This window comes from Etheostoma spectabile, chromosome 12 (assembly GCF_008692095.1).
Source record: "Etheostoma spectabile isolate EspeVRDwgs_2016 chromosome 12, UIUC_Espe_1.0, whole genome shotgun sequence".
NCBI lineage: Eukaryota > Metazoa > Chordata > Actinopteri > Perciformes > Percidae > Etheostoma > Etheostoma spectabile.
The window spans coordinates 7,539,950-7,565,028 of NC_045744.1; the positions used below are offsets into that span (position 1 = coordinate 7,539,950).

General features: G+C 37.7%; 3 protein-coding genes across 3 annotated transcripts; 2 read left to right on the forward strand and 1 right to left on the reverse strand.

The window, feature by feature from the left end:
• Positions 1 to 231: 231 nt before the first annotated feature.
• si:dkeyp-13a3.10 (uncharacterized) lies at positions 232 to 4,795 on the reverse strand. The gene is made up of 6 exons (XM_032530683.1): positions 4,372 to 4,795; positions 3,196 to 3,378; positions 2,806 to 3,063; positions 2,066 to 2,164; positions 1,469 to 1,486; positions 232 to 1,035 (listed from the first exon to the last, which is right to left on the reverse strand). Exons 1-6 carry the CDS (start codon positions 4,436 to 4,438, stop codon positions 950 to 952), a joined length of 711 nt encoding a protein of 236 aa, XP_032386574.1. The 5' UTR covers positions 4,439 to 4,795; the 3' UTR covers positions 232 to 949.
• A 2,610-nt stretch (positions 4,796 to 7,405) lies between these two features.
• ppp1r7 (protein phosphatase 1, regulatory (inhibitor) subunit 7) lies at positions 7,406 to 13,343 on the forward strand. The gene is made up of 10 exons (XM_032530677.1): positions 7,406 to 7,523; positions 8,297 to 8,392; positions 8,605 to 8,660; positions 9,062 to 9,127; positions 9,402 to 9,532; positions 9,762 to 9,924; positions 10,074 to 10,190; positions 10,290 to 10,394; positions 10,529 to 10,615; positions 11,185 to 13,343. The coding sequence occupies exons 1-10, from the start codon at positions 7,484 to 7,486 to the stop codon at positions 11,359 to 11,361; spliced, it is 1,038 nt and encodes a 345-aa protein (XP_032386568.1). The 5' UTR covers positions 7,406 to 7,483; the 3' UTR covers positions 11,362 to 13,343.
• Positions 13,344 to 14,268: 925 nt separating this feature from the next.
• On the forward strand, positions 14,269 to 23,329 carry ubxn7 (UBX domain protein 7). The gene is made up of 11 exons (XM_032530673.1): positions 14,269 to 14,385; positions 16,353 to 16,506; positions 16,755 to 16,819; positions 16,930 to 16,995; positions 17,161 to 17,273; positions 18,842 to 18,988; positions 19,395 to 19,485; positions 19,919 to 20,049; positions 20,478 to 20,973; positions 21,071 to 21,150; positions 22,243 to 23,329. The coding sequence occupies exons 1-11, from the start codon at positions 14,280 to 14,282 to the stop codon at positions 22,402 to 22,404; spliced, it is 1,611 nt and encodes a 536-aa protein (XP_032386564.1). The 5' UTR covers positions 14,269 to 14,279; the 3' UTR covers positions 22,405 to 23,329.
• Positions 23,330 to 25,079: the final 1,750 nt, after the last annotated feature.

Genomic DNA, 25,079 nt, shown 5'->3' on the forward strand with positions numbered 1-25,079 from the left:
GTATTTTATGAGGCAGAGTAAACGCAAATTTTTAAAAAGTATTATGCTATCAGATTAAAAAACAGTCAACAGTGTTGGTGACAAGTGCTTCATGTTGTTATTCTTCTTAATTAGATGTGTAAGAGACTCAAAGCCAGGTCCAAACCATCACTTAACTGTGCACAAATTCTGGATTTGTCCTTAAATCAGCATTAAGGGTGAGCTGACAGAGTGAAAAATATGGATTAAACATTCCATAAAATAATCTTTAATGTAACGATTTCTTACAGTTTACATAAATAGAGAAAACGTATAGACAGTCCCAACAATGTAACAGTATAATAAAGAAATATTAAAACCATAAGGATGGTATCTCCAAACCAACCAACACAATCTGACCCTTTGGATAACTGGACACACTTAGAGTAGTCCATCCAGCGTTTGGCAGAGTTCAGGTGTCATTGGGGTATCAGTGGCAAAACAAAACACTTTAAGCAGGGTCTTATCTACAGACCTTAAGACAATCTGTGACAGTCTCGGTCTTAATTTGCATTAGATACTATACATGCTGGAAATAGAACATTGTCATTGAATTTATTTCTTACATTAGTGTTCCCTGAATAGCTTAGACCAGAAAATATTAAAAGACAGCAATCGTGTTTACATTTCTTTGTGTATGTGAGTATTTATATATGCACAAATATGAAAATGATATGCAATAAAAGAAGCACCAGTGTAAAGTGGGATACATGTATTAAAGTGCATAAAATAATGTGGTCTGGAATCCAGACCACATGCGTTTCACACAGTGGGCAGTTGGTACTTTAACAAAGGTTTTGGTTACATTCATGGAGCAACACTGTCCATACACAGAAGGAAGTCAAAGTGTTAAATCAGTAAGTGGACATTCAACAGTAGAAATGGAGTAAAAAGCTCCAACGTGACCAAGTTCATGAGCTGGCGCTTTGAATTACAAGGTATGGTAACCACTGGCTTTTATGTTTGGAGCTGTTTCAGTCATGTCTTTAGGGTAATGTATAATCGAGCCAATAACACCTGCAAGGAAATCAAAGAGCACAGATTAGGCTTACATTCCATGACAGAAAAAAAAAAAAAAAAAAGCTAACGTAATGAGCTGTGCATTCTCACTCACTGTTTAAGATTATTGGATATCACCCCTAATAAAATTCTTACGAGCATTAACTTTCATAAACTATCATCCCCGCGTCACCTGACAAATGCAGTCATAATCTGAATATGACTGCAATTATGTATCGCTACATGCAGTATAACCTCACTGTGAGGTCATATTGCATGTATCACTGCGTGACTCAGGAGGGACAAAAGAAAAAAGAACATTCCCATCCAAACGTTATGTGGTTTTGAGTTCATATAATATTTAACTCCAAGATACTCCAATATTTTTGAAAGACTTAACTGAGAAGTCGACAGGGACTAAGGAGAAAACATAGAGCTGTTGTTTTCTTACCTCCAGGGTGTCTCGAACCTATGCAGAGAGTGAGAGAAAGACAAATCACATCATTGTGCCTTATACATTTCCCTGTGAGCACGAGACTCCATGCCAAATTATGTGACTATCATGTCATTCATGTGAAAGCAAACGTTTCAAAATATAGGCGTTAAATTAAAGCAGATGTAAAGATTAAATAGTGCTGCATACAGAATCAGTAGTGAGAAAAGGAGAGGCAAAGACTGTTTCAATGCAGACGCCTAAGGAAATACTGGGCATTCCCTCAATACTGAGAAATTTCTACTCCTGCATCATCAAGACCATTGTAACAGAACATCACTGCCTGGTATGGAAATAGCATCAAACAGGACCACAAGGCATGGTAGACAGCGGTTTATTGGGGTTATTATTATTTTAGTGAGCCGAACACACAGTAGACAGTGCCCTACCCTGCCTAAAGGATATTTACACCAGGCATCGCAAGAAAGAGGCTAAGAGAATCATCAGAAATCCAAACCACCCGCGAAACACCATTTTCTCCCTGTTAAGGTCGGGTACAAGCTTCCACCCTCAGGCCACTAGGATCATAAATGAGGACACTGACTTAACACTCACCCTGGTTTTTGAAGAGAAGGAGGCTGATTACGATTATTCCTATAAACGCCAGGAGCGCCAAGATTGGGATCAGGAACTGAGGCAAAGGAATTCCTGGAACTAGAAAAACAGATACAAATGTAACCCGACTGCATGCCAACAAAGAGGCCACTGAAAAATGTATGGATACCCTATGTGATGGTGGACCGTTGCAATCAAAAGGGACAAAGTGATGTTTTATGTTTTCATAACCCTTTTATTTATTTGTTTAGCATGCATTGTGTCACATGACTTCAAACTACCAGGCAGGTACAGCTACGGACCCAGACAAGTTTTAATATCGTTAATTCTATAAGTTATCACTCAGTGAGATTAAAAGTGAATGAATGATGTAGAATGTGTCCCGCCTTACAACAATGTTGCACCTGATTATACATGTCACAGACAGCGGGCCTTGTCAATCATTTAGTTTCTATTAATGCTACCACTTCTGCACTTAAAATGTTTCTCCATGAGAGCATTAAGCCATTTTGCACCATGGTTTGCTTCAATATACACCAGTCTAGTTCCAATCTGGTCATTTGATTTTAAACATTGGCAGCTCGTGTCCTCAGCACAATACTGTAGTATCAACGATGTGGTTATTTTGAAAAGACGTACTTTGTGGGTAACATGCACTCATTAGGTTCCAAATCTCTTAAAGCTTGCTGATAGTTACAAAAACAAACACAAAAAACTCCAAAGCCAGAAAGAATACATACCTGACTGCTCCTCAGAAAGCATCAGTTCTCTCATCAGCTTGATGCATCCCTCCTGAAGGGGGGTCCTCTCGGTCTTTATACGCTGCTCTTCCTGGTCCCACAGCAATTTAAAGGCCAGTGCTTCCGGCACATGGGCTGTCCACGTGCCAGAGTAGTTCAGAGTCAGATAGATCTTCCCATCATAGAACACACGGTCGGTCCAGTGCAGCTGAGACCCCTCCAGTATGCATTCGCGAGAACGAAGGACAATGTGATTTCCTAGGGAAGAAGATAAAAGCGAATAACATAATATTTGACTGACAACAATATTTGATCCAAATTGAGATTTTGATGATGTCAATTTTCACTGTCATTAGATTCATTACTGGTAGATGATGATGATTTTCTTACTGAGAACTGAAGTCTGGTTGATGCCAATAAGAATTGGAAGTTGTGCATCAGCTGACATAGTTTGGATAATGTTGTCAACTTCCTGGTTTTTGCCAGTAAGAGAGACTCCATTGAGAAGGACCTGCTCCTCGACCTGCTGGGCACCCACCACGCCCCACTGCTGGACCTGCACTATGATGGTATCTAACGGTTAAAAAGTAAAAAGTAGTAAGACTCCAAATGTTACAGTTGGCTTCAATTCCCCACAGGAATTGTATTATGTAATGAAAAATAAGCTAAAATGTAACTTGTGCACAATGCATGTTAGATTACTCATTTGAAAGTAGCCCTGGATAAATATTTAACTTTGCAAAACATAAATAAATTTATTATAGCCATGAAACAAAAAGAAAAAGTACTCAATTCTGCTGAATGGCCCTTTTAAGTGTGTTAAATTATGAATGTTGTATTTTTGGTCCATGTGGCGTAGGTCCAGCCACTTAAATGGTGGGTACTTTCCATTATTGCAATGCACTGTACATATTTCATTTTGAATCTGTAAATTATCTTGTCATTGGATTTGTACCGGAATAAATAAAAACTAACCTAAACTGTATTACCAATTTCATTAGTTAGACCTGTACAATCTGGTGCATTCTTACAAGAGACTTAAAATCCTTTTAATTTTTTGTTGACACTACCAGACGGGGACTAATTTAACTCCTGGATTTTATTTTGTTGGGAGGTGTTTCCAGCAATCTGTTCTCTTATGTACCTAAGTGTTCCAATAAAACACTAGAACTAACTATGGCTTCATAAATAAAAGTGGAGCTAACACTCCTTGTTAGTGTCAACAAACACTGATCACCAGCTACATTTTACAAACACAGGGCTAATTGTATTGACATAGTTCAGTTGTATATTAGCCAGCTGTATAATAAGAAATTGTCCTGTGAAAAAACGAGCAGTTAAAAGTATAAAAATTAAAAGTACGAATCTCAGGAAATTGGAATGGCTCGAGTGCATGAACAGCAATTGTGTAGCCTACTGTAAAGTATAGCTACATAATGGTACGTGCTTGCAAAAGCTTAGCTACTAACGTATATATAGCCTATATATATATATATATATATATATATATATATAAGCGTGGGTTGACTTAACATGCAATGCAAAGAGACAAGCTTCTGTTCTTACCTATAGGTACAGGATACCCCAGTGATAGGTCGCATAAAATTAGCAAAACAATGCCAAGAAAATGCATTTCAAGCGTCCCTTGTCGACTTAAAACGGAGTAATGTTCAACTGACAAGGAAGGACAAAAGTCTCCAGAGTTATAAATAGCAATGATAGCGTTAAGCCATTTAAGCCTAACCAGCGCACTAATGAGACATCCAAGAGCCAAAACTTCCACTTATGTCCTTCTACTGCGCACTTCCTCGGTATTTTTCGCTTTGACAAACGTTTGTTTAAATGTACAACCGTCTCGTTTCTGATTGGTTAATATATATGGCTGGTACGTCCCCATTTCATTCTATGGCTTTCCCTCACAGATCTAGGTCCTGCTCCACGGAAAGTAGTTAGCTAGCTACACCTGAAGTCAGAGGTGACTTAACAAGCAGTAAACATTAGATCATTCAACACTGAGGGCGGTAACTATGGTAACATATTTTTTTTACCATGGGAACAGTCATGGGCATGTCAAGTTTGCCAATAATAAAATGCATTCACCTAAGTAGCTTACAGCTTTAACGTCGTACTTGAGTCCATTCAGTTACTTTAGACGCTTTAGACTTGTACTTCACTACATTCCAAAGGGAAATATTGTAGGTTTTTCATCCAGCGAAAATATTGACATGCTTACACATTAATGCTTCTGTGGTAATAATCAAAAATATAATAGGCCTAATTAATAAATTAAGTGACTATTATAATTCTGCTCCATAATTTTTTTTTGATACTTTTGCTGATAATATTTCTTAATTTCAAGTAGTATTTTGAAGGCAGGAACTTGTAATTTAGTATTTTTTTCACACTGGGTTATTGCCATTTTTACTTATGTAACTCATCTGAATGCATTTACTGCCATCGACAACTACGTCACACTTTTTTTCTTTTTTTAAATTGAAGGTATCATAAAAGAGATCAAATGAAAACCTAAAAGTGGAGTCAGATGTTGAAGTAGCAGTGTGGTTCCATCTTCTGCTGGATTTTCTGTTTTCATGGCCATGTCAATTGAAGTGATCACGAAATATAAGGGAGTCTCTGTTTCTGGAACTCTTCAACTCAAGGTTAACAAAGTCAGAGTGTCTAGTAAACATACTTTGTGGAAAAGGCTTCTCCACTCTCTATTAGGACACAACACCTCTGAAATGGTTGGATAGTATTACAAGTCTATCTTGTTATGTATCTGACTTTACCTATCAGCATATCATTTTCTCTGGACCAACTACAAATATTAAAGAACTAAAGACATGTTTTGAGGTCTCTGTACAATGACTTCATTGTCCTTTATGGTATCCATTTTTAAATGTATCCATACAATAATAATTTTATGTATTCCAATATGGTGAATGCATCCATTCCTTTAAAAGACTTAATAGACTTAGTAAATCGAACTGGTTTGCTTTGTTAATGCGTCTGTGACACGCAGCTTCCAAAAATGTCTAGCCGGTTTCCTAGTTAAGCATGATCTTGCTTGTTGTCAATTACTGTTCATGTTAGTAAGTAAAAAGTTTAAAGTTATTGTTATCCTGGCTGATACAGCCTGTTGTTTGTATTGGTCTGATAATGGAGGCACATTTTGTTCATTTCAGTCTCTCAGTTTAATATTAGGTCAAGTATAAATTCCAAGTTCCTATTATTATCATATCTGTATGCTCAGGACTAGATATTAGAATCCCTTGATATTCAGCACAAGCGCTGTTGATGGAGATGTCCTCCAGGGAGGGGATGGATTGGGGATGGCCGCCTGGTGCCTCCATATCTGATCCTTTATAAATGTTTATGTTATCAGAAACAAATGACCTAGGAGCATAGAAACGATTAGAAATGTTGACCTACAGTCACTGTCTAACTTTTATGGGTGTTTTAAGTTATGATGTTATGTTTATATTATGTTATGTCATGTTGAGGCATCTTAAGTTACGGTGTGTTATCTAAAGAATAATTATTTGGGTGTTGATGTTGTCACCAGACCTTTTTAGCCAAGTGCCTTACTGTTACGCAGGAAGATTTTTAAAATGGAAGGTAGCCTATGCAAGGGAGACGGGAATTGATTGAGTGCAGGGGACTTTAAAGAGTGAGGTGATTTTAGGAGTCAGGCTGTTTTATGCTTCATGTAATCCAATATGGCTTGGCTTTGCAGTGAAGTATGATAAATATTACCTACACCACACTTTTGTAGACAATTCCATTACAAGCTTGTGATCCTGCTTACTTAAAATAGTGTCTCTTATATATGTTTCCTTTTTTTTTTTTTAGCTTTCTAAGAATGTGTACATGTTTGTTCTTTATCTAATTCTTATAACAATAACCATCACTGCATTAACCTGCATCAGGAACTACTTAGGGACCCATTTAGAGTGTTTGTGTTTGTTGTAAAATGTTCTGCAGCAATTAAATACTAAATAAGGGAAAACTACTGACTTTTGGGTTACCTAGGAAAATTAAGGATTTTTAAGTTTTCTATTTTATTGTCTTGTTGTTATTGTTGTTCTTGGTTTCAGTATTAATCAAAACTACTACTAACAACCTGTACTTTAGTAAAAGTAGTACCACAATTTGAAAATACATGATTGCAACCAAAAGATCTGCATTGACATTTTTACATAAGAAAAATACATAAAATTATCATCGGTAAAATAAAGAAAAAAATACTCATTATGCAAAATGGAGAATTCCATTAATCTTTCACTTCATACACTACATTATTGGACTATTTTTTATTGATACATTAACGTGTGTAGTACATCATTGTAATGTTGAAGCTGATCTATGTTTTGCTTTTTATAATCTTGGATAGTTGTATCATTAGGCTACAAATGCAACATATCCTATGTTGATCACATGTTTTATTTGTAAATGCTAATCTGCAAGATAACAATTATAGCTGTCAGATACATCTAATCGAATCAAAACTAAATTCCCCTCTGTTTTACGGTATTGTTTAAGTGAATACGCAGTACAACAGTTTATAGTGTGGGCCACCACTGCCCTCCTGTGTCTGGCCCATAGACTGTGTGGTCTGGCCACAGCGTGAGCCTTCACTGGATTGGCTGAGCGGTTGTCAGGACTGTTTACAGGAAACATGGCTACCAGGTCTGTTGGAGAGCATCAGGAGATGGAAGGCGAGTAAATATATAAAGATGCAGCCATGACATGGTTGTATTAGCTGGGTGAACTGGCATTTATTTAGACAAATGTATCTATTTATATATATGCACATCCGGCGTTTAGTTTTCCTTGTTCCGAACCACACCTTCACCATTGACTTGCTAGCTAGCTAACAGGCTAACAACAATCCTCGTTAGCTGACATTATTCAGTTAACGTCAACTCACACAGTCCTTCTAGTCGACATCTAATTTCCGTTTTCATAGCTGCGTTGTCTAGTCTAATGGTTTGACATTTTATTTTATGTTAAACGTAGTCGTCCGCCAATATACCATGTTTCTAATCGTAAACCTGCCTGCTGTGGTCCAATTAGCTACCCAGCAAGCTAACATGGTTAGCTAGCAGTGTTTACCCCGTGTGTCAACGTGTGTCAGCCAATCATAGTTTGCGAATTGTCTCTAAACTGGTAAGATTGGAAATACAGCTGTGATCACACCCACAGTAGTTTAAATTAACATATTTAATTCAATAACGTTAATATTTGTACTCGCGGGTGGGCACACGTGTTATTGCAATGTTTGCATGTTGCAGAGTGTAGGCTAATGATCTAACGTTTGTGACAGTTAGACAGAGGCTGGATGCTTCACATGACATCTCTTGACTACTCAGCATGCTAGGTGGAGCTGGGCCTAGTCTTTGCATCACATCCCATGTGCATCAGCTAAATGTGTCGCTCTGCGTATGTATAGAGTAATATAGCTTCACTTGTCTTTGTCTGCTGACTTCAGTTGACCGAAGGGGGGAGTCTGAGGAGTCTGGTGATGAGGAGACTAGGAGGAGGAGTATCAATGGCAACGTGGACCCCACTCAGCCCCCTACCACTGGTAAATCAGCACATTTCCATACAGAACAAATGAAATAATACAAGTCAGGCTGTCAGCTGTAATGTAATTTCTACATGACAGCATTACATAACAGTGAGTGTTCTCAACTGCTTTAAAAACCACCTTCAGTTGCTATATCATGCTTATGAAAACCCTACATTGATGCAATGCTCATATTACATTATCTGATTTATTCTTGCTTCCATTCCAAGGTAAAGAAGAGTCTCCTGTTGACATGGACACTATAACCTTGGACCCAGAGGAAGAGGTTAGTACAGTAGATGGTCTAAAAACATTGCTGCAGTTCAGCAGTAGCTACTGTCACAAAGTTTATGTGGCAATGCTTTTTTTGCAAATCTAAAACAGAATGTCCCCTAGGGGACAATAAAGTATATCTTAAACTGTCTTTAATGACTCATTTGGTAGGATGATTGTTAAAGACTTCAGTTGTCTTTTAGGAAGGTAGCATTTTTTGGTAGGTTTTTATTTGTAGATTTTGGGAGTGGACATAAAGTTCTTAGTTGCACTGTAATGTTATATGTTAAAAGGTTATGTTCTTTTCTGACAAATGTTTAACCACTGCAACTATATATTTGGTGTCTGTCAGTCCACAGCGTGTGGGCTAGGCACTTGTATGTGATTAACTCTAATCACTACTTTTCTCTCTAGGATGTTGATCTTGTTCATTGTCGTATTGGAAAGATTGAAGGATTGGAGGTGCTACAGAAGGCTAAAGTAAGTATTCTCAGTTTTTAGTGCCACCGTGATGAAATAATGTTAGTAGCTTAGTATGCAGAATCTGGAGTTATTATATATATATTTGTTTTTTCCTAGAGAAACCAGAGAGAATTTTGGTTGCAACCATATGTCCTTTTTTCTTTGTTAATATCTGATTTTTTTTTTTTTTTTTTTTTTTAAATGTAATAGAAGAGTTTGTGGTCTATGATGAAATACAGCTATTGATCTATTATCTGTTAATTGCTTTCTTTTAATCATTCTCTTTGTACAGACACTCTCCTTAAGACAGAATCTCATCAAAAAGATAGAAAACCTTGAAAGTTTGAGCTCACTCCAGGAACTAGATCTCTATGACAATCAGATCCGCAAACTGGAGAACCTGCAGACTCTCACAGAGATTGAGTAAGTCTGAAGAAAACAGACGGCTTTGTTTCTATTGTTTCCTCATATTATAGATATTCCATCCAGAGAGGGCCAAGCTCAAATTCTTTATGGCAAATCCAATTTTGTACATATTTCTATCAGGTGATAGTTGGGGTGTTTGTATTTTCCATGCAGATAACTTTGATCAAAGAACCAGCATCTCAAATACAATTCATTCTAATCGTATACTTGTTTAACTGATCCACAGGCAGCTTGACGTGTCCTTTAATATGCTGAGAAAGATCGAGGGTTTGGAGCAGATGACTCGGGTAAAGAAACTTTTTCTGCTTCACAACAAAATTGGCAACATTAGCAACCTGGACCACCTCACAAGCCTGGAAATGCTGGAGCTGGGCTCCAATCGCATCCGGGTATGTCATGAAAAAAAAATGGAAATGTTAACACTTTGCAAATCAAAAACTACATATATGTAAACATGTTTTTTCAAAACGATGGTGTAAAATTATACTTTCTAGTGACTTTGTCGTGTTTATCTGTGCCTCTTTTCTTGTGTTCCCAGGTTATAGAGAACCTGGATACACTTGCATCTTTGCAAAGTTTGTTTCTTGGCACCAATAAAATAACTACGCTTCAGAATCTGGATGGTTTACACAACCTAACTGTTTTAAGCATTCAGGTAATTCACAAATTCTCTTCAACACCTGTGTAAGTGGTTACAAAACTACAGTGTGTCTGTGGAAACATTGGTGAATAACGTAGTGTGCTTTTATTACAGAGTAACCGGATTACTAAAATTGAGGGTCTACAGAATCTTGTCAACCTGAAAGAGCTCTATTTGAGCCACAATGGCATTGAGGTCATTGAGGGCTTGGAAAACAATGTGAGTTATAGAAATTCCACAGCCTATGTATGAAAGGACTGAATGCCAAACTGTCCATCATGTAATTTGCTAACTGTGCAAAGATTTACAACAAAGTCTGTTCTGTACTTTCAAACGCTGTTTTCCCCTCACAGAAAAGGCTCACAACGCTTGACATTGCAGCCAATCGAGTAAAGAAAATCGAAAACATCAGCCATCTGACAGACCTGCAGGAGTTCTGGGTACGGATAGTTTGTAAAACTAAACTAGAATGCCATTTGATCTGCCAATTGTCTGCCTTTTCAAAAGTTTCAAGACCGCTTAGATGAGCGTGCATCATCAGACATTTCTGGTGACAGCCATTGGGAATTCGTTTCCCACAAGAACCTAGGGGAAAAGATAAAACAAAGTATACTTTGAAATGAAATACCCCAGGTTAAGTTCCTTTTTGAAAACTTTTAGAAAGTTAATTTACAAATTCATAAGAAACTTATTTAACATTTATTAAATTGTTAAAAACACACTGTACTGTTGTAAGCAAGCATTAGGGCAATTTAAGTGTTTATTTTACATATATAATAAACAATTTACGTATATAATGTACAGTATATGCAGTCTATGTTGTTAACAAACAACATTAATAAACACGTATCCTCACTCACAACTATGTTATAGTGTGTTATAAAGCTTGATTAAGTAATCCTCTACATTGTATGTTGCAAGTGTGCTTAAAGTTTGTGCTTGAGCTATCTTTGCAAGGCAAAACTAAGTCTGTCTTTATTGGCTATGTTGTTTTTCAATCCCTCCCCAGATGAACGATAATCAGATAGATAACTGGTCCGATCTCGATGAGTTGAAGAATGCCAAGTCTCTGGAGACCGTCTACCTTGAAAGAAATCCTCTACAGAAGGATCCGCAGTACCGGCGAAAGATAATGCTAGCGCTGCCCAGTGTGCGCCAGATTGACGCTACCTTCATCCGCTTTTAAACTGCAGTGTAACATTTCCCTGCCAACTTCCCCCTCACCACCCTGCCTGCCCCACATACAAAACAAACTTCATTTTGAAACACACTGGTCTCACTAAATCATTTTGTCACTCCAAACACAAATACACATTCCAACATTCACTGTCACCCTGTGTATGCACTCATTCACACCTTAATCTATGCTGTTGTGTGGAAGCTTATTTATTTATAATGCTGGACTGTGGAAAGGATTTCAAAAAGTACCCTACACCCTACAACCATGTCATTATTTTTCCTCTGTACCTATTTTCTTTTATTGTTTTGCATGTGGGATACAGTATGGAGACACAATCAGTCAGTGCCCATCAGGAAAATAAGATACGAGTCTTATCATGTTGTTGAAGTTGCACTTCTATATACAGTATGTGAGAGGAAAGGATGGCATTTTTACTATTTGAGGGATTTTGTTGCAAGTTTTTATTCCTTTTGGTTGGAGGAGATTAGATTGTTCTCACAAGGTACACAGTGGGTAAAATAACAGATAACATTAAATGAGAAGTCCATAAAAAATAATTTACATCTTTGAATCTTTAGAATACTGCTTATCTTATCATTAGGTTTCAAAACGCTTCAAAACTGTCCTGGACGAGTTACCAAACTTTACAGCCACAGAAAAATCTATAATTAAGCCTACTATGCCAAAGTGACACCATGCAGGTTCATGCTAGTTCAGTGAAGTGGCACCTGCTTGCTTTTTAAGGAAAACAGCTAAAACTGATGAATTAGTAAAGAATAATATAGTTTATATTATTTAACTGGTATGAATCTTGCTTTGGTTCTCGTAACTTTGAGAAAATTGTTCATTGATTTGATTTGAACTAATAACAGTAAAATGTAGATTGTTTTTGAAGTGAATTTACTTACTAATGGCAGGACTGGTCTTACATAAGTGTTGCTAACTACTGTAGGATATATTAAGTCATGTTCATTTACTAAACAAATTTTCGGGTTCAAAATCTCCGAAATGTAAAACCACTACAGTGACACGTTCTGTAATATTCTCATTTGGCGTTTGGTATTGCTTAAAAATACATAATTTTGTATATTCATGTTTGCCTAGGATTTCATATATGAAGCTCTAAGATGAACAAAAAGTGAATGGTCTGTTCTTATGGTCCCCTGTATATAATGCTGAAGTGCACTTGATTTACTCCCACTACTTCCCGCTTCCATTAAACACTTATCTCCGCTAACAAGGTCACATTTGGACACAGCAGAAACGCATCAGATTTCAATATTAATGGGTTGACATGGAGAATGATAAACTAAGTACTTTCTTTGCAACACAAGATACAATCACTATTATCTAATTTCTTTCATCTGGGTCTAAACTGCATATCCAAACTGTTAAAGTGACCTGAGTTAATATTGTATCTCCCTTTGTAGTCAAGAAAATAATAGCATTGTATGCTGGTTTGTATGGTAGGTTTCTTTAGCTGACAAATTGCTCTCTTTCAAAGGAATTAAAATTGTGATCATAAATCCAAGTTAGTTACAATTAGTGATTTTGACCATGTATCAATAGAACATTTATGAGCCCATGTCAGACTGACAGATCGGTGAAACTGGAGCACATGATTGATATGTTATTTTATATTCGGCTTTAACTATAATTAACTTTACAATTGGCCAGTGGGATTGAAAGTGTCACTTTGTGTATTTGTAAATAATTTGGACATCTCATGATGTAGAAAGTCAGTGCCATCGTCACATTTCCCTTTTAAAGTGAAATCCTTTTTTTTTTCTTACTTGTTTTGCCGGGCAGCACAGCAGATTTGTGTGAGATACTGTAATTACAACTTGAATATGATTGGTTACTGAATAAGCAATTCTTCAAATTGCTGGTAGCTGATTGTTGAACTGAGTCTTCAGGTTCCGGACATTGTTGATGATGTTTTCAAACTGAATGTATTGTGCAAATAATAAAGTTACACTACTTAAAAAGAAAGTCTGCAGTTTTAATCTAAGAGGTATAATATTTGTTGTCACAATGAGTGATGCAGTCACAATTTTAAAATTTTAGCCCATAGTCAGCTTATCTTGAGTATCCTTAAAGACCTTCCTACAAAGTCTTTTATGTTAACTTTAGTTACAATGGAGTACAACAATAGTGATTCAAAAACCTTAAACACAGTGCAATAAGTCCATTAATTAAAGGACACTTTAAAGTTCAGATTCATTATAATTATTTAAAGGCTTCATGGCCTTTTTGTTCTTTGCGTCTGTAATTAAGGTGCCAGACCATGTAGAATTGTGGATGTGAAATTTACCTACAATGATCAGCAACTGAATATAAGGAATTCTCTTCATCCCAATAATCACTTGCTACATAAACACACAGAAGGGGACAACAACAGCTGAAAGGAGTCCCTGGATGCTATATGACCCCCACTAATCACTGCTTCACATAAAACACGTGAAAAAAAAAAAAAACTGTTCTAAATTCCGAGTTCTGAATTATAAAAATGATAGGTAGGCGTATAGTCCAATGCAGTATTGTAAAATTCTAATACTTTATTTGTTGAATACAGCAAGCTTTTAGACTGCAGTACAAAGAAGACCAAAAATAATTTTGCTCCAGGAAATGTAACACAATTAAAAGTCTGTTAATGGATGCTGTATCTCCAAAAAAAAATGGTTTAAAAGGAAACAATGTTTGTTTGTAAGGGATATTTCTTTTGAGGCTATGGGGAACCTACAAGAACTGCATAACACCTCTGAAATAGACATATTTCTTAAAAAGAATTATGAATATATATTCTAATAACTCGCCATTTGTTTACTGAACAACAAAACCCACAATGCAGCACAATCCTTTGGTGACGTTTGGGGCTTGCGCGGGCCAGCGCGCCAGGCAGGGGAAAAGGGACGGCGTAGCGCATGCGCGACATTTATGTTGTTGTTTGTGGCGGTAAGATGGCGGCGCTCGGAGACACCTCAGCTCCGGGGGTGAACGGGTTAATACAACAATTCACATCAATAACAGGTAAAAATTACATTTTATTTTACGCGTGATCTATTAAGTAGGTTTTGGTTATCCAACAGGAATAGGTCCCTTGTCCAACAAACCACAAAATGAGTGCGTAGATAAGAAAACGGACGTTAAGTCTTCCCCTGGCCCCTACGCTGTCAATGCTTTGCAGAGGGGAAAAAGCACAGCCAGTTATCTGCTAGACTCAAGTGAAAGACTCCGAAAAAGGACCAGAAACCCAACCGCTTTGAATAGTATCTGTCACAAGCACTTTAAAATATCCTATTTTCTTTGTGGTGCTCATTGCAGAGACTATCTCGCTAGCCTAGAGCTGATTTACTGCTCCTTTTTCCATTACATGTTGTTTGATAATGTGGAATGGACGTCGGCTGTGCAAGCTTTCCCTTCTTCATCATCATCATCCATGCTTTACGTTGTGTTACTGTGTTCTTCACTCTGACTGTGACGTTAGCCGCACTCGGATGAGCTCACTGTCTGTCTCCAACTACTCGTCAGAGGTCCTCTATAGTTTGTGGGCTTGACACAATGGGCAGTGTACCAGTTTTAAGTTATTTAACGGAAAAGAGAAGGAGACTCAGTTCGGGGGCTGCTGCCAGACTTGGAAAGTGAAACGGACATGCGCAGTACACACGGAAAGATCAGTGTAGCCAAACGGCGCTGTTCACGTAAAAAAGACTCAGGTTAACTCTCAGATTTATGTTTTCTCACATGCAGAGTATTTCCATACTTTTATTCGTTGTGTCAAGTCATGATCTTAACACATAAAAGGACAAACCTGGTATCTTTGCAGCCTATGTGTAGTCTAAAAACAACGTAGCCTAAACTTGAGCTACATGAACGTCACTGCCAGTGCCTACTATTTCCTGAAGCATACAATTAACTTTGTTTAGACAGGATGCATTTTCTTCATAGATTGACTTTTAGGCAGTTTTGCTTTCATTCATCTCAGTACAGTGTTGCAGTCAACTGGCAAAGACTTGTTGGTAATCCATTACAGTGAACAGCATCTCTGTCACTGCATTTCATAGGACCCTATAGTTAGGTTAGTAAAGCTTCATTTTGCATTTACACTAAACAAGGTCTTATTTTGTAGACAGAAATTTATAAAGCAAACACAATACTCATTAGCATGTACACGCATGTTGTGAAGAGACTAAAACATGCATGATTAGTATGAGATTAGTTCCTTTGATTGATTGATTTGATATACAGAAGAACTGCAGACATCAAACTACTACATCACTGATGTTTTGTATGTAGTCCAGCATATGCTTTACTGTGTGTCACATATAAATGTTACCATATACATCAAATTCATTATTGCTGTAGATGTGTGCAGAAGAAATTGCAGTGCAGAATTGACAAAGATATACTGTATTTAGGGTAATTTAGAAGCGTTGTCCCCATTACATAGTTTGTCCTTGTGAGAGCCCTGAGAAGTTCATTTTTCAGCTGTTCAGTTTCTGAAAAGTACCTGTCTTGGTCAGAACGTTAATAACCAAACTACAATGTCCATATCAAATATTTATAATAAAACCAAATTGCCAAATAGATCATCAGATTTTTTTTTAAACTTTGAAATTCGGATTTCTATGTCAAAGCCTTCCTCAGGCTCTATTCACAACATAGTGAAATGAATTGAATCCTTGAGCCCTGTTAAAGTAAGTTATAAAACAATGAAATGCTTTACAAAAAGTGAAGTTGGCAGTAATGTATAGGCTACCTGATGCGTAGAAAATATGTTTCAACATGCAAAAATAAACATTCAATAAACAGTCCATTCAATAGGTTATTGCAATACAAAACATATTTTACTGATGATCTGTAGTTTTCAATCCTAGATAAATTGTTCCATGGCTGACATGAGTCGTGTGAAATTTCACACACATGTACCTGTGCATTAGAGTTTTTATCTATTATGTTTTTCAACATCAGTATGCCTTTGTCCAACGCTCTTTTAGGAGCCACCGAGAGTGTAGGACAACATATGTTGGAAGCATGCAACAACAACCTGGAGATGGCAGTGACCATGTTTCTGGACGGAGGCGGGATTGCAGAGGAGCCCAGCACCAGCTCCAGTTCAGCAGCTTCAAGCAGCAGAGCTCCCCCTTCAGAGTATGCTGAGTCTTTCCAGTTTTCTGCCACATTTAATTACCTTAAAGATGGAGTCTTTTTTTTATTGTTTTATTTATTATAATACTCCATATTTGCTCTGCTATTTTAGAGTGGTTGTTGTAGTTAACAGTGAGCTGAGAGTAGAATTTGGGGTTTGGAGCACTGCTGTGATTTGTGTTGTTGCTGCTTGATATAACAAAGTTCATTGCTTCTCAGAATAATACTGTATATATTGCCTCATGTCTCAGTGACGTACGAGCACCCATTCCTCAGAAGCAGGACATATTGGTGGAACCTGAACCATTGTTTGGAGGTATTGTAATTTTCTTATTGGACCTCATGCAAACCGATGTTACACAAAATAGTCGTTTCTGGCTGTGCCATCTGCTTAATGTGATATGATGTGTCTTGTTATACATGCAGTGCCAAAGCGACGAAGACCTGCTCGATCTATATTTGATGGTTTCCGAGATTTTCAAACAGAAACAAGTGAGTAAATTCAATCTTAAAGAATCTGCTCCGTAGCGATCTGGTAAAGATTAATGCTGTGTAATAACACCAACAAGACAACATGTCACCTTATCTCTCCGTCTCAACCTTTTTCCACTGTGTCTTTATTTCCCGTAATGACTATGAATGTTTTTCTTTTCCCAGTACGCCAGGAACAGGAGCTGCGCAACGGTGGAACAGTGGATAAGAAACTGAGCACCCTGGCAGACCTTTTCCGTCCTCCCATTGAGCTCATGCACAAAGGCAGCTTTGAGACGGTGAGGAGTCAATCACCGGACACTTTTAACCACAGATCTTTATTCAGTTTGTGTGAACTTTCAGTGAAATCTCAGATGGTGACTGTGTAGATCAAAGGTGGGAAACCAGGTCTGCCATGTATGGAAGGTTGTAGGTTGTGTGCAGGTTGTCATTTGTGATGCATACATTTTCTCTCTCTGGTTGGATGTGCACTCGCAGTATATGTGAAATCAGCTGAGGAAGTGTTTAAAATGAAAACCAGCATACCCTCCATGACATGATCACAAACCACTAATGTAGATGGTTATGATTGTTCTCCATAAAGAGACAAATTTACTTCATGAATTTTCATTTGTCATTCAATCATTTGTCATCTAGCTGTAGCTTAACCACACATGTTCTTTTGGTCTTCCTCCAGATTGGGCGATTTAACAATCACATCTCTCAGTAATTGACTAAATCCATCTTGATTTTCTGAGTTTTCTTCTGATTCTGTTTTAAAAGAAGCTGAATTACGATACCCAGTATGTATAGTAATCATTTATCAGGCAGCATTAACACAACTAAAAGAAAGTTACTTGTGCGCTTTGAAGAAAAACAGTTAAAAGATATCTTGTAACCAATATTTCAAACATATATTTAAATCAAGCACAATTATGGCACTGAACGTTATCTTAAAGCAAATTAATTGAGGAGTCAAAGGTCTTTAGTTGCACAGTTGAGAACAGGAATGCTTCCTCTGGGCCTTGATGTTGGCAGCTTTTAAAACATCCAGTAGGACAACATGCTGTGTGAATAATGCTAGGAGAATTAAACACAGTTTATTTTATATCATGAGTTAAGAATATCTGTATTAAATGAAATGTAAGAAATATGTTGGTGCACTGACGATGACATAAGGGAATGGTTGTTGTTTAATTTGAATGCTTGTAAAATCTTTTGTTTCTAAAGCTTGGGGAAAATGTCAGGATGGTTTATTTGTTTAGTATTATTAGTAGTTTCTGTTCCTACTCTGGTTTCTGGAACTCTTTCTTTAGTTTTCTTATAAATAATTCTATTTATCAGGGTTTCCGCGGGGTCTAAAGTTTAAAAATCAAAATTTTTAGCCCTTAAAAAGTCTTAAATTTGCTCAAGTATTGTGTTCTGTGTTTTAAATAATTTAAACTGGTCTTAATTTTCCTACGCAACGCTACCTCATTATGCTTATTTCTTTTATTTCCGTGGTGTTGTAGTTCTTTCTATCGCGAGTCCAAAAATAATTTCTCTGTATTACGACTACAAATGAGACAGGCATTTTATTGCAGCCAATCAGCTTTCGTATTATTGGCTCAAGTGCTTTTTGGATTGTAACAGCACAGACATAAAACTGATTTTATTCTTTGGCTATGGCGAAGTTCATGTTTAGCGATACTTGGCTAAAAAACTGAATTTAGGGTTTAGTTGATAAAGGTCTTGAATTTCATTCATAATGGTCTTAAAAATGTCTTAAAAATCCCACATTTTACTTGGTGAAACCTGCAGAAAACCCTGTTTATGCATGACCCAATAATAAAAATCAAATCATATATTTCCTCTACTGTGCTTACAGGCAAAAGACTGTGGACAACTTGAGAACAAGTGGCTTATGATCAACATTCAAAATGTTCAGGACTTTGCCTGCCAATGCCTGAACAGGGATGTTTGGAGTAACGATGCAGTGAAGACCATCATCAGAGAACACTTCATATTCTGGCAGGTATGTTGTTTCATACATGGCCTGTGATGCTTTCATGTTCAAACTTTGTGTTGAGGTCTTTACAAGACCAGGGTCCAGCAACTCATTTGATGGGGAAGGTCGATTTGAATTTCATTATTCAGTTGAGAAATTCATTTAGTCAGTGATGCAAAAATGGAAACCATTGGCAGTAAAGCAACAGTAAGCAAGAAACATAAAGCAGTGCATTTACAGTGCAAATGTTTTTTTAAGTACACAATTATGTTGTAGTACCTGTTTCTCCTTTTACTGTAGAAAAAGTCTTGCAAACAGCTTGACCTTATTCAGCCTGATCTTATCCTAATACTCACATAAATGTCACTCACTTTGAGTATATCTGGTTTATGGTTCAAGCCTGAATTGTATTGTGCGTTTTCTTTCATCACAGGTATATCATGATAGTGAAGAGGGACAAAGATACATCCAGTTCTATAAGCTGAACAAGTTTCCCTATATTTCCATCCTGGATCCCCGCACAGGTGAGTGTTCATGGGAAGTTAGTTGCAGTAGTTCAGATGCTTGATCTTCAGTGACACCATATATCTGCTGATGTTTGGGGTGTAACTCTCATTCATTCATCTATTCATTCACTATTTAAAAAAAAAACACAACAGCATTAGGAGAAGTCATTTTAAAGCAGCATTATACAACATCCTTGAATAATGGTGCGTGACTGAGCACGAGATGAAGTGTTGAGATCAATACAAGTTAACAATCCTTTTTTGCACCTAATAAAGATTAATGATTAAATATAAACACTACGATGAGCAGATCTCTCGCCCTCGCTATTTACATTGGTAAAGTAGTTCTAAATCAATGCAGCTGAAGCTGAACACATCTACTGTTGCTGCTTAAATGCTCTATAATTGATTTTGCTATTGACCTGTGGTGTTCAAAACATTTTCACTTCAGGTCAAAAAATGGTGGAATGGAATCAGCTGGATGTGGCGTCGTTTTTGGAGCAGACTACTGGCTTCCTGGCAGAGCACGGCCAGCTCGATGGGCCATCCTGCCACGCACCCCCTGCCAAACGAGCTCGCTCTGTGGGTCTCTCATCTCATGTGTCGCTTCTAATTCTCATTCTTTTTTTCTGCTCTAATAAGAGTTCTTTTCTCTCACTCTCTCTCTCTCTCTCTTTCTCTCTCTCCGGGACTCTTTTTTTTGGTTATTATATGATATCATGATAGAACTCCTAAAGGCTGAATAACATGTAAAATATTACATTTTTGTGAACTTATTTACACTGAACTATCTGCTGGTCATCAATCTCTTATTACTGATGACAGTATCTCAAAATGTGCATGCGTCTTATACTCTAACAGCACCGTTAGTCACCCCCAAAGATAGTCACATTATCATCAGTATTGGCCAATACAGCCATGGCTATTGTAATAAGGAATACAAAGTTTTGTGTTATTTTACCCACCTCTTTTGATTTTTCTACAGTTGCACACTCTGTTTTTTGTTCTAGGAGAGTCTAATTGATGCCAGTGAAGACAGCCAGCTGGAGGCAGCGATACGAGCTTCCCTACAGGAGACCCACTACGAGTCCTCGAATGCCCCCGAGGCCCCTGATTCCCCCCGATCAGATGAGGAATCCGATGCAGAGCCTTTCTCTGATAGCGAGGGTCCCATATCTGTTGATGGCTCAGACAGCGAAATGCCAGCACCCCGCGAAGAGAGAAGTTTTACCAGCAAACACACTCCGGCCACTGCGGTTCAGCAGCGTCTACACCCCGATAGTTCCACTTCTTCCCACAGAAAGTCTCCATACAAAGAAAACAACCACAGTCATAAAAAAGAGGAGAGCAAAAAGAACCACCTGGAGCCGTCAGCTGCTGTTCCTCGTCATCCTCAGCCTGACGCAGATTCTGCAGGTAACCACTGTCCCCCAGCGGACGAAAGCGCTGGACCTTCCAGGACTAGCACCACCAAAATCTGTGATGTAGACTGTCCTGACGACAATGGTACGTCAACGCGTCATTCTAAACCTCAAACAGTTATGATGATGGTTAAGGTATTAGGATATTTACCCCATGTTTTTTTTCTTTTTCTTTTACACAGGTCCCAAAGCCAGGTTGATGCTCCGTTACCCTGATGGACAGAGAGAGCAAATTTCCTTGTCTTCTAAAGCAAAACTTTTGGTGAGAACACACTACAATACTATTTTAAAGAAATAGTTCATACATTTTTGGAAATACGCTTCTGAGATTTGTAGCTGAGAGTCTGTACAGGCTGCATCCACACTACTACGTTTTCATTTTTGACCAGCACTTCGAAACAAAAGCGGTCTCTGTCCACACTGTATACGAAAATGATCTCTGTCCATATAAACACATCTGATAACACATATCACATGACAATTCGCATACACTGGGCATGCACGTGCAAACAGAAAGCAGATTGTCTAATGTTGATCTGCAGTTATTATGGATGTAAAGGTTAAAAATACAGAAGCACTTCGGAGAGAAAATGATGAAACCTAATACCAGGAATTTATTTGCCTGGGCGGGCGGCAAGGTGGAACGGTTACAGATAGGTATGTAAGCCTACCTAGCAAACTGTTAGGACTGACTCGTGTACACCATCGTTGTCATTGAGTTTTCAAACAGGATCAGCAGTGATTCCAAATGTCTTAGTTTAGGGGCTTGGAAATGCCGGAGTAGTGTGGAAACGAGGCGTAAAGGTAGCAAAAGATATGCGTTTTTACAGAAAAAACATATAAATGTGGATTTATTATGGGTCTGGAGCCAAGAGGATATAAGCTTTACATAAAACTGGATGCAAACAGAATTGTATTTGCCAGACTCCAGGAAGGTGCTGCTTGCCAAGAAATAAGTCTGGCACAGAACTCTATAGGAAACAGCAAATTGTAATTTTTAGCCTTTGTTTTTTTTGTACAGATGATACAAATGAGGTACAGTACAATGTGTTTAGTAATGAGCTTCATCTGTGCTGATAAGTGGATTTATTAACTTTGGACAGAGCTAGGTTGGCTCCAGGTAAGCAAAGCTACCTGGCTGCTGGTTCTGGCTTCATATTTATTGTACAGATGTGGAAGTTGTATCTGTCATGTCGTCTAACTCCTGGCAACGACTAAGCGTATTTCCCAAAATGTCAAACTATTGCTTTGAGTAAACTAAATGGCAGCATTTCAAAAAAGTTCATATTATTACACAAATACTGATTGTTGCTTACAATGTCTCACCTCTGGTATTTTACTCTTTCTCGTCAAGGCCCTGGTAAGACACGTCCAATCCAAAGGCTACCCAAATGAACGCTTTGAACTCGTCACCAACTTTCCCAGAAGGAAGCTTGCCCACTTGGACTATGACATCACGCTGCAGGAGGCGGGGCTTTGTCCACAGGAGACTGTATTTGTTCAGGAGAGGAACTAGCCTTGTCAGACAAGCTCACTTTTGCTTGTCTGTATCTCTCTGCTAGACCTCACCCTTTCACCACTGATCTGGGACGATGTCACTGGCCTTGATCATATAACCTTCTCTTCTCCTGGAATTGGGCCCCATTTTTGCCAAGACAACTCTTTGTGGATGGACCACAGTCCCCGCCGCTCCACGAGTCTGAATACTGACATCTCTACTGACAGCCCTAACCCTTTGTAGTGCGATACAGTTGGCCAGTAAGGTGTTAAAAATGCCGACACTCTTTAATTTTTTAATGCTATATATTCTTTTCTGATGCAGGCTTCATTGAGTTCTGAACACTGAGGCACATCTGGATAGAATATATATATATATAAAAACAATAGCTCATATTCAATAAAAACAAAGCCTAAATAATGGATCACTGATTGATGATGAGGCACCAGGGACTTGTACAAAAATACTTTTACCTCCCAGAAAGGATGTTAAATGTCAGAGTTTATTTTCTTGCTCTTGTTTTCTCTACCTGGGGAGACTCATTCTTGTTTATTTTGACCCAAAGTTGGTCCCTCACACGATCGTTAATTGAACAATTGTAATTATTTGGAAGGCAGGGGCACTAAGAGAAATGGTTTCGGAAATTGCTAGTCAAGAAAATGTGTCGGACATCTGTGACACACTTGTGTAGATCTGAGAGGATTTGGGTTGATCTACACATTTTTACTCAAGTTTCTATTGGTTAATTAGAGATTGTTTTTGGATTTCAACTTTTGATACAGAAGGGAATGAATGAAGGGTGGTACATCTCATCAGTCGGACCTACACTGTACAGAGATGGCTTAGAGAGACTGATATTTAGCTGTAGTCAATGTTTCCTTTCTTTTTTTATATGCTGCCAAGAAAATATGCTGATGTTGAAATATAACCACCAAAACCAAGAGAGATTCTGCTTGGTCTTTTGTCACATTTTAAATGAACTACACAGGCATGTGATGAGACGAATGTCATAGGTCCAAACCCAAACCAATACCAAAACAAATCTAGAAAGACATGTAATAAAAACAAAAAAGCAAAAACTTATGAGAATCAACTACAACAACTTAGAAAGCAGATGTGTTCTATTCTGTTTTGATAACTAGTTTCAGTATGCACCTAGCTAACCTTGATTTAATCAAATTATGTTTGTATGATATCTTGTTAGTTGCTAGCCAGGGATTTGTTATTTAGGCCTAAAACAAAGACTGACAGTGTTTAGTAAATTAAACGGAGAACAACAGCAGTATAAGGCTGAGAGAACCACCTCAGAGTACCAACCAATCCCTCGACAAACTGGCAATTTGTGATAGGATCTGTAGTGTCTGGAACTCCTGCTTATAGTTATATATACTGTAGCTTTTTAATAATGCACCATGTGGGCTTTAATTAGCTCCAATGTGGACAGTTGGTGGCAATAATGTGCCTTAAATATCAACATGCCTTCAATAAATAAGGTGAAGAAGAAGACCACTAGCCAGTCTAAATAATTTAGGTTTAAAAAACATTTGAATGAGCTTCACAAATGTTTTATGAAATAGGAAATGAAGACAGAATTTTTTTTCATCCTGTTTTTGGGTGACAAAAGAAAAGATGTTAATGTTTGTTGTTGAAAACTTCAAGTTGTTGCAGTTTGTCCTGGAGAGGAGCTGTTTTCCTTTTCTATTCAACTTTTGTTCTAATTTTGAATGGTCCTTTATTGTAAAAAGTGAGACTTCAATTTCTTTCTTTTTTTTATTATAAAGCAGATCAAGATGCTATATAAATAATGTAAAAATATCAAACACTCAATCCACAGAGAAATGTACACAGCCCGTCTTTCAACAAGCGGCCAGGACTTTATATATAGGTAGAAAGAACCGACTGTTACAGTCATTCCCCAGCTGCATGATGGTCTGGAGTCTCTGCAGGTGTGTTGGACCCAGGAATGCTAACCAATCACAGCCGACTTGGGCTTAAAGAGATCGGCGATAAAATGGAGCGTTTCAGACAGAGGGTGAACATAGGTATTTTCAGACGGACCGTATGAGAAAAATCATGTAGCATAAAGCATAAACAAAAAAGCATGAAAACATGTTCTAGTATTAACCCGAAAATGAGCATATTATGGGACTTTCAAAGTTTTTTTTTTTACCGAGCACTTCAATCCTAAAAGAATGGAGGTGATGTGCGCTGCCATATTAGTTTACTGATATCAGAATAAGCTATGTGGTAAAAAAAAATCATTTCTGATTACAGAAGATCACGGGTCCTTTAAAGCATTTGTTGAAGTGTTGCGTTTTGGACATAATGAATATATGCAGGGTTCTAACTGTAAATAACAGTGACAATAATTAAATAAATCTTGAAAATCTACAATTTGAAAAATAGGAAAATGTGACCAGTGCTATTCGTTACTTAGAAACAGTCAGTTCCCCGTCTCTTTTGTCACAGAATGTCACTGTGATTTATACTGTAGATCATATTTAGTGTCAAGCGTTTAAAAGAATTAAGAAGAAATTTTCAAAAATCTTTTTCTTATTATTTTTTATTTCCCTTTGAAGGCCCCGACTGAACAACTCAACAGTGTACAGGGCAACGGTCAGAGGTGAAAGAAAAGGACTTTCAGCTGTACAAACAGATGAGGGCTCTATGTCACTCCCTTTGGTGTTTGGATA

Coding starts and splice junctions, on each gene's coding strand:
- si:dkeyp-13a3.10 (XM_032530683.1), bottom strand. CDS start 4,438: ATGCATTTTCTTGGCATTGTTTTGCTAATTTTATGCGACCTATCACTG. Junction 3,064..3,195: donor CAACCAGACTTCAGTTCTCA/GTAAGAAAATCA, acceptor CTTCTTCCCTAG/GAAATCACATTGTCCTTCGT. Junction 2,165..2,805: donor GCTTTCTGAGGAGCAGTCAG/GTATGTATTCTT, acceptor CTGTTTTTCTAG/TTCCAGGAATTCCTTTGCCT.
- ppp1r7 (XM_032530677.1), top strand. CDS start 7,484: ATGGCTACCAGGTCTGTTGGAGAGCATCAGGAGATGGAAG. Junction 8,661..9,061: donor CCTTGGACCCAGAGGAAGAG/GTTAGTACAGTA, acceptor TTTTCTCTCTAG/GATGTTGATCTTGTTCATTG. Junction 10,191..10,289: donor TAACTGTTTTAAGCATTCAG/GTAATTCACAAA, acceptor CTTTTATTACAG/AGTAACCGGATTACTAAAAT.
- ubxn7 (XM_032530673.1), top strand. CDS start 14,280: ATGCGCGACATTTATGTTGTTGTTTGTGGCGGTAAGATGGCGGCGCTC. Junction 17,274..18,841: donor ACAAAGGCAGCTTTGAGACG/GTGAGGAGTCAA, acceptor CTGTGCTTACAG/GCAAAAGACTGTGGACAACT. Junction 19,486..19,918: donor CATCCTGGATCCCCGCACAG/GTGAGTGTTCAT, acceptor TTTTCACTTCAG/GTCAAAAAATGGTGGAATGG.